Below are 9,501 nucleotides of genomic sequence, written 5' to 3'. Positions count from 1 at the left end.
TTCCTGTTTTTGCTGGAATTGACTCACAATGGTACTTCTCTGGAATATGATCTCTGGTTTCCAATATAAAGAATTTCCATGGTCATTCAGAGCACATGTTTAGAGCAGTGTTGTTGTGTCACTGCCTCATCCCAAGTTCTCACCCCAAGACACTGTACTCATCACAGGATAAGCATAATATAGCCTCAGCGCTTACTTCACACTTTCTCACACTTTAAAGCAGGGATAATCCTGAACTACTTTCTATGATTGTTTTCATAAGCCAATTTTAGCTTCAGCCTGCACACACCTGCAGTGCAGGTTAAATAGCAATGGAGTCCATTGCAGTTTCCACAAAACACCCTAGCTTCCCCCTTCTTTTTACTCCTCCCTTGGATATAAGCGTATCGCCCAGCTTCACCTTTCCCGTCTGTAAAATGGAATTAATCATGTTCAATAGTTTAGTTCTCCCCCGCTAATACAGGAAAATCAATCCTGGATTTCGGTAAACAGCTGCCATTCTCGCTACGCCAACAACATATGCCCAACGTTAGTTTTAGGTTCCGTTCATTTCAGTCGATCTACGCTCACATGGGCTACAACCCCAACAGGGAGACTACGGAAACAACCAGGAGATCCAGTCTGCAGACAATGCCGTTGTCCCTCCGGGTATATTTCTTGTCCCTTGCAGCAAAGCATCCGAGCGCTCGCCAACTCTTTAGAACTTCAGCGTGAGTTCGCAGCACAAGTCTGCGCCGTGTATGCGGCTCAGCCAATTAGATGGGCCGACGAAAGCGCGGGGGAAGAGCCTGCTCGGGCGTCTTCCCGCCAAATCCTTTGCTGTGAAGGCATCCATAGGAGCGGGAGGCTCTTCAGTGGGGGGGAGCAGCCGTTGGGACTGCAGACCTCCTGCAGGATCCCTCATGGCTCAGCAGCAGTTTCAGGTGCTGCGGTGCTGCTCCTGTCTCGTCTTCCAAGTCCAGCAGGTGAGGCGACCTGGAGCAAAGCCGCGGCTTCTCGGGGGACTGGCTTTTGGAAGCAGCCGCCGCCGTCTCTCTCGGCCTGAACTAGTCCGTGGCCTCGAAACGTCACCGTGAGTGGCTCTGGTCGTAGCAGAAATGCCTCCTCCAGACAGCAAAGAAAAGAAAATAGGCACTGGTGCTGTTCCTGGACCATAAGGAATATCCGCTCTTTAGAAAACATCACTACCAAATCTTGACCAGGGATTTGCTAGAATTTAGATCGTAGCCCTCCTGCTCTTTTTCAGGAATGGGGCTCAGTTATGGCAGAGGAGGGAGGGAGGAGTAAAAAGGCTGTTGGGCAGTCTTGTTAATAAGCCCACAGAGGTATGAGCCTGCCTCTCCCCCACCCCCCAAAATGTTGCTAGCTGGGAGAAATGCAGAGCCCTGGGCCTCCTTCAGTAGTGCTCTGTGCTGGGTAAGGAGGAAGGGGTTTCTTGCCAGTCTAGGCTGGCTGAGAGGAGGAGGATGTGCTTTCTTTATCTTCTGATAGCTCACTCCCTCGCACAGAATTCCTTGTTGCCAGTGGTGGCCAGGTAAATGCACATAGGGCTTCCTTGGGAGTACTGTGGTGGTGGTTTTTCTTTTCTGAAATATTGCAGCTGGTGGCCCTGGTTAGCCTGAGAGTGGTAGGTAAATTTTCAGGCAAGCGTAAGCCCTGTCATGTTAGTCTAGAAGTAATGCACTGGGGAAGTTGTTGGAAACAAGGGATATCATTCTTTCTTTATAATTTAAACCTTGCCCAAGTCAAGCACAACAAATAATACCAGCTGTGGATGGTGTGAAAATATTGAATTAATTAATTTAACATTAATGTGACATTTCTGATCCCTGATGAAGCTTACATAATTTATTTGTTGACTCTGAAACTGAATTTGTTGACTCTGAAACTAAGGCATAGTTCAGACATTTGGATTCACAGTAGTGTCCTTGAGTGATGGATTCCAGGCTAAGCCTCAGAAGTGTTAGAAATGACACTTCTGTGAGTCAGGTAGCTGTAAATGCAAATATCTACACAATTAACACAATCTGTAAAAATCTTATGCTACTTTTGAGAAGAGCCATACATACTCAGCAAAGAATCACGCATACAATGTACATATGATTTCCTTGGTTTTATTTATTGCATTTTTACTCATTGTTGTTACTTGGTTTATGCAGGCTGGCATTTAGGTGGTACCAAGTGTGTTTGCTACCACATTGTTTAATCTAGCCACTGTGGCAAAGGACTTGAGAATAAAGTGCTGTCTTCTTTTAAAATAAATTTTACAAGTGTGAAAGCACATATGGTGATACCTGATTGGAGGACCGCCTCCTCCCAACCTCTTCCTGATTCTTCAGGCTTTAAAAAGGGTATTATTGCATATGAAAATATGAAAAACATGTTCCATTTAAACATTATGGGTGATCCTTGTTCTTTACAAGTGAGATTCTTCTTTAAGATTGGTTAACACAGTTCGTACAAAGGGCAGCTCTGTGCATGTTTAGACAGAAAAATGGCCCGTGCTGCCTGGATCATGCTGAGACTGTAGTCCTTTTTCTGCCTAAACCTGCATAAGTTTGCTCCTTTATAAAGTTAACTTTATAAATGATACCTGTCTCTCACTCAAAACTCCATCCCTACTCTCAGTAAAGCTTCTCAAGTTTGGCTGTGTAGATTTGATAGTCCAAAGTTGTCTTGCTTGCCCATGAGGCCACACTTTCGTGTACATGCTTTGACCAAGAGAGGAAACATGCTCAATTGCGATTAGTGAGTTAGTGACTTGGTGCCTTCTCCCAGGTGGAAAATTGCCTCGTAATTAATCTTGGCATTGCATTCAGCCAGGACCTAAGGTGAACTGAGTAGTGGCGGCAAACATAAATTGGGGTGTTGCATGATGGCCTTACTATTGAAAAAGCGAGGACATCTCCCTAGGCACTGTTACCAGAGATCTTTATTGAAGTAGGACATATAGTTCAGAGATTCAACCTTTCTGTTGTTGAAATACTGTAAATACTTGTGTACCATGAATTGTGTAGAAGCCATGGTTTTTGTTTGAGTTTCATGTAGCATATATTTTGGTACAAAACATTTGTAAGTACATGCATAAGTAGATGGCTTGCAGAATTTAGGTCTTTCTGGTGTAGAATTCTCTTACAAGTGTGGAGTACAAAACTCTTGTTTGTAATACTAGGGCTGATCTTGGGTGCCTTTCTATACATTTTCGGTTGTCATTAAAAATTGATGTACGCTAGAACAAGTATGGGCAGGGCCTGTTCAGATAACTGATAGCTATACCTATAATTTTTTGTCAGGTCAAAAAGAGTAAAACATGGAATTGCAAAGTATGTGATCAAAAGCAGTCAATTCTAAAGGTAAGTACCGAAAGTTTTGTGTGTTTTATTCAGGTTACTACTTCCAGTGGGATGCCTTTTTATTTGAAGGATTAACTTTCCTAAGTGTCTCATCATTTGTCTATATACTTACTGGGAATAAGTTTGAAAATGGCCTGAAAAGAGTATTTACAAAATTGCAACTGAAGTTAGTATCAGACTTGCTTCTGAGTAGACATATATGCACATTTTTAAAAAGAAACCTTTGTCACCTTGCTTATCTTTTCAAACCTGGAAATAATGGTGGAGAATTAACTTCTCTCTTTAGCTTGCATTAGGAATTTGCTCCACCAATTTAAGGAGGGGCATATTAGAGAGAGGGGGAGTGGGGGTCAAACAGTAGAATGTTTCTGTTTTTCACAATACATATATAACTAGCAGATAGTTGAGTATATGGTAACTATCATACAAATTATACTACAAATTGTAGGTTGATATAATGGTATTGGAGAACTGCTATAGAGAGTTATCCTATTCAGTATTTCTGATAATTTGAACAATATTGTGAATAGAAGGCATTCCTTGTCCAAGTATAGCAACTTTCAGCTTGACAGCCAAATTACAGTTGAGAATCTTTTGGAGCTCCAAAGGTAAATGGAATGGGGCCCAAAAAATGCACATATTTGATAAAACTCTTCCTGCTGGTAAGTTAAACCTTAGCAGAAGAATTTCAACCTTTTAGGGAAAAAAACCTGCACAAAAGGTGAAATCAGGAAATGATTAGCTGTCAGGGCAGGGGAAAAGGACATGGTTCCATCAAAGACCCCAGCATGGCCAGGTTGGTACCCAGGCCTGAGATTCTATACCGCTATAGTATGGAGTTGTAATCTACTCTAAAGTGCACAGTTAATAAACAAAAGCAAAATGTTTGCACTTAAGTTTGACTAGAAATAGAAGATGATCATAAGAGAGATCCATGGAACAAGGGTCACTTATATTTATGATGCTGTTGATTTGCTAAGATAGCATTAAAGAAATATTGGAGGAACCATTTTAATGAAAGTTTCACTTCTTTAGATTTTTGGCCAGGGTTCTGGATCTGATTGCAGGCACCATGTGCAGAAACTAAACTTGTTGCAAGGCGAGGTGGAACAGGTGCCTGCAAACCTTCCTGGGTATGGCATTAACTATTTACTGCTCTTTTGTGTGTCGTAAACACAATGTATTTTAATTCAAAACATGTAGCCACTCTACATCATTTTCATAAATTATTATTAATTTCATTTCCATACCTCCTGTAGCCTAAGTTCAGTATTTAATGAAATGGTGCAATAAAAATGATGTGGCTTCCACATAGTTCCAATGTAGATTGACAAAATTATTTCTGGAACATCTGGAGGAAAGAGCATAAAAGCTGATACTGAGAAAGTTTTACTTGATTTCTGTGGAAGTTGGTTCAACATCCGCTAATAAAACTTTGTTCCTGGGACAAGTAATTTTGTTATGCTGGAAGAGTGAAACTACCATTCCTTCAGGCCAAGACTCTAAACTTGTTTATTTGAGCAAGGAAATTTTGTTGATATTATGCACACCACCTTAACATGAATATTTCTCATTATATGTGTCAAACAGACATCCTTTGATCTTGTATCAAAAACCTAAGCTTAACAGTTGCATGTTCCAGAAGTTTGGGATGTGTGTATTAGTCTTCTCTTACATGTCTTTCACTAATACTTTGCAGCTCATACTCACTTGCAGTGCATGTGGGAACAAAAACACGTGACAGTGTAACTGTTAAACTTGATTTAACTTGATGTATGTTTAGATGTATAGAAGAGCCGGTAGAGGGAGGTGATGAAAACATAGCTCTTAACTTGGAAGATAAATTGAACTGGCAGGTAAGCCCCTTTGGATTATGTAAATAACATTTCATAGCCAAAATTGAAGAACAATGTGTCATACGCTATTAGGGTTTTATTCATGTGAATTTTTAGGCAGAAAAAAATCTTATAACTCATAGGATTCCCCAGCCAGCCATACTCTAAATCAGGTAAAAGGGAGCTTAGCTGACAGCATTCTTCCTTCCTCTGAAAATCTGCTTCAGGGGCTGTGTGGGAACTGAGTTCATGTGTGGGCAGTGAGCTTGTGTTCAGATGGGAGGCAGATCTCTGGGATGCTGTATACATAGCATCAATATGAAATTACTTAGCAAGTAAACTATCCCTTTGTTTAGTTAAGGAGCAGTATTATCCAGTACGGCTGATTGCATCCCTCTGAACTTGAAGAAATACAGGCATCCTATAGAAAACAATGTGGAGAAGAAGGTTTCTTCCACACTTTCTCCAACCATGGAAAAGACAGCCAACTTTCACCATCTAAGCCATTTGCACCTGGAGGACATGCTGAGGCATCACCAAGATACATCACTCCTTCCCTCCCTGCCCCTTCCAGAGCATTCCCTCAATGCCAGTTCCAAAGTGGTGCTTGTAACCTCAGAGCTGCAGCTGGCATGGTTCTTTCCATGCTGGCTGCAAGGGTGGAAGATGGGTGCTCCGAATTTGGAGTCCCAGCTCCAGACTTTGAGAACTTTTCCAAGGTCAGAGCTGGGACTACAAATTCCCTTGCAGCCATCTAGACAGCTTTCCGTGGTCCTAGGATTGTGCCCTAAGAACCATATTTCCGCCTTTGACATTGGACTATCTTTGCTTCTGCAGAAGCAAATTATATATAAACAGCGTGCTGTATAGCTCGTGGTTGTACAAGAGCACTGGAGCATAGTATGAGACAAAATTAATGCCAGGAAAATTTCTGCTGTCACTTAAAAGTGTCTAGCCCTTAGGTTGTGAAGACCCATTTGAAAGGATACAGGAAATGACTTGAACTCTTTGGTTGAGTGAGATGCTAAATAGGACATCTAGTGGCCTGTGTAGCTCCTTTCCCTGCTTATGATGAGCAAAGCCAAAATAAGTTCTGTGTATATAATCTGTAATGGTCACAGAATTAAGCTTTTCTTAGCACAGAATTTTGGGTTATGTAGACATGGACTTACAACAGTAATAACAAAAATACACACCCAGCACTTCACATTCAGCTTTCTAACTATCATGAAAATAGATAACTAAAGGAACAGAACACTTATTCCACTATTTAGAGGGAGTCATAGCTCTTGGAAACATTCTGGATTTTTCTAGGAGAAAAATGTAGATTTGGTCAGCCGTTGGACTAAATATCTGGATAAAAGGTATGAGGAGCCAGAGAAAGAAGACACAGGGGAGGTATTGATGTCTTCAGAAAAACGTATCTGCTCTTCCAAGAGGAACATGGTAGAACATTCAAGGTAGTGTGGAGTACTTTCCTTTGATTTTTAAATAGTAAGGGCTGGGGTCATTTTTGGTGAAATTGTTAAAAGAATACTAGTAAATTGGAAAAACAAAAGGGAACTCTTCTGTTACTTGTTTCCTCCATTGTGCTATGTGTGAATTAACTGGCCTACCTCTGATCTTTGTTGTGCATGCTAGGAAACATAAGAAGACTAGGTTATGCACTAGGGACACCTGGGGATCTGAGGAAAGGAGTGTTTCTGGATTTGCAAAGGATGTCAAATGTTTTGAGGTACTGGGCTTTTTCCTTAAGTGATGAATACTTTGTTTTGTAATAATATGCCCCCGTTTAATGTATTTTAATGCCACAACAGTTTGAATAGTGTAGTATTTCTTTCCTTAAATGTGAATAACCTATCTGCATAACTAACATAGTGTCTTGCAGAAGTATTCACTACCTTTTAATGCATTACAATCTAGAATTGAAATGTATTTAAGTGTCATTATTACTACTTAGTGTGCACAAGATACGCAGCACTGTGAATGTGGAAAATATTTTTATTGTGGCACAAAAGTAAAAACAAAGTGACTATTTTTGGTTATGTAAGTATTTGCCCTGTGAGTCAACATTTGGTAGAAGCACCTCTGGCAGCAATTACAGATGCGAGTCTCAGGTAAGTCTCTATCAATCTGAACTACAATGGAATGTCAGGTTGCAGGGGACTGCAGGTAAACAGTGACTCTGAAGTCTTTCCACAGATTTTCAACTGGATCAAAGTCTGGGATTTGACTAAGCCATTCTTAGACATTCACGGACTTCTTTTTAAACCACTCCCATGTTGCTTTGCTCCTTCATGGATCACTGCCTTGTCATGGCAAAGGGGCTTGTGCAGCTCAATGAAGCTATGAGCTATGCCGTGCAGGGCCACCCAGGACGGACAGGTCATAGCAGAGAGCTCTGACAAAACGTGATCCACTGGAGAAGGAAATGGCAACCCACTCCAGTATCTTTGCCATGAAAACCCCATGGACAGTACCAAAAGGCAAAAAGATATGACGCCAGAAGATGAGCCCCTCAGGTCGGAAGGTGTCCAAAATGCTACTGGGGAAGAGCAGAGGGCTAGTACTAGTAGCGCCAGAAAGAATGAAGCAACTGGGTCAAAGCCAAAAGGACACTCAGTTGCAGATGTATCTGGTGGTGAAAGGAGAGTCCGATGCTGTAAAGAGCTATACTCCATAGGAACCTGGAGTGTAAGATCCATGAATCAAGGCAAGCTGGATGTGGTCAAACAAGAGATGACAAAACTGAACATCAACATCTTTGGAATCAGTGAACTAAAATGGACAGGAATGGGTGAATTTAATTCAGATGACCATCAGGTATACTACTGTGGGCAAGAATCCCTCAGAAGAAATGGAGTAGCCTTCATAGTCAATAAAAGAGTAGGAAAAGCAGTACTGGGATACAATCTCCAAAATGACAGAATGATCTCAGTTTGAATCCAAGGCAAACCATTCAACATCACGGTAGTCCAAGTCTATGCCCCAACCACTGGTGCTGAAGAGGCTGAAGTTGACCGGTTCTATGAAGGCCTACAACACCTAGAATTAACACCCCAAAATGATGTCCTTATCATGGGGGATTGGAATGCTAAAGTAGGAAGACAAAAGATAACCGGAATAACAGGCAAGTTTGGCCTTGGAGTACAAAATGAAGCAGGACACAGGCTGGTAGAATTTTGTCAAGAGAATACGATGGTCATAGCAAACACTCCTTTCCAACAACCCAAGAGACGACTCTACACATGGACATCACCAGATGGTCAACACAGAAATCAGATTGATTATGTGCTCTGCAGCCAAAGATGGAGAAGCTCTATACAGTCAGTAAAAACTAGACCAGGAGCTGACTGTGGCTCAGATCATGAGCTTCTGGTTGCAAAATTTAGGCTTAAGTTGAAGAAAGGGAAAAGCACTAGGCCACTCAGGTATGACCAAAATCATATCCCTGATGAATATGCAGTAGAGGTGACAAATAGATTTAAGGAATGAGATCTGATAGACAGCGTGCCTGAAGAACTATGGACAGAGGTTTGCAACATTGTACAAGAGGTAGCAACTAAAATCATCCCAAAGAAAGAAATGCAAGAAAGCAAAATGACTGTCTGATGAAGCTTTACAAATAGCTGAGGAAACAAGGGAGAAAGAGAAAGATACACCCAATTGAATGCAGAATTCCAGAGAACAGCTAGAAGAGATAAGAATGCCTTCTTAAATGAACAGTGCAAAGAAATAGAATAGGGAGGACCAGAGATCTCTTCAAGAAAATTGGAGATATGAAGGGACCGTTTCATGCAAAGATGGGCATGATAAAAGACCAAAATGGCAGGGACCTAACAGAGGCAGAAGAGATTAAAAAGAGGTGGCAAGATTACACATAGGAACTATACAAGAAAGAGCAAAACATCCCTGATAACCACGATGGGTTGGTTGCTGACCTCAAGCCAGACATCCTGGAATGTGAAGTCAAATGGTCCTTAGGAAGTCTGAGCTAGTGGAGGTGACAATATTCCAGCTGAGCTATTCAAAATCTTAAAGATGATGCGGTAGAAGTACTACACTCAATATGCCAGCAAACTTGGAAAAACTCAACAGTGACCACAGGATTGGAAAATGTGAGTTTACATTCTGATCCCAAAGAAGGGCAATGCCAAAGATTGTTCAAACTACCGCACCATTGCACTCATTTCACATGCTAACAAAGTTATGCTCAAAATTCTACAAGCTAGGCTCCAGCAGTATGTGGACCGAGAACTACCAGAAGTACAGGCAGGGTTTCGAAGAGGCAGAGGAACTAGAGATCAAATTGC

General features: G+C 41.4%; 1 protein-coding gene across 1 annotated transcript in view; it reads left to right on the top strand.

The window, feature by feature from the left end:
- Positions 1 to 845: 845 nt before the first annotated feature.
- Positions 846 to 9,501, top strand: part of LOC123035972 (MRN complex interacting protein) — an 11,318-nt gene continuing 2,662 nt past the window's right edge. The window contains exons 1-6 of the mRNA XM_044454689.1: positions 846 to 965; positions 3,294 to 3,353; positions 4,389 to 4,486; positions 5,137 to 5,209; positions 6,503 to 6,648; positions 6,830 to 6,923. Coding sequence (XP_044310624.1) covers positions 903 to 965; positions 3,294 to 3,353; positions 4,389 to 4,486; positions 5,137 to 5,209; positions 6,503 to 6,648; positions 6,830 to 6,923 — 534 coding nt within the window. The 5' untranslated portion in view covers positions 846 to 902. The remainder of the gene's footprint in view (positions 966 to 3,293; positions 3,354 to 4,388; positions 4,487 to 5,136; positions 5,210 to 6,502; positions 6,649 to 6,829; positions 6,924 to 9,501) is intronic.

The sequence above is a fragment of the Varanus komodoensis genome, unplaced genomic scaffold (assembly GCF_004798865.1).
Source record: "Varanus komodoensis strain SLA01 unplaced genomic scaffold, ASM479886v1 scaffold7_3, whole genome shotgun sequence".
Lineage (NCBI taxonomy): Eukaryota > Metazoa > Chordata > Lepidosauria > Squamata > Varanidae > Varanus > Varanus komodoensis.
The sequence above is the reverse complement of the archived record's forward strand: the minus strand, read 5'-3'. Positions and strand labels throughout refer to the sequence as shown.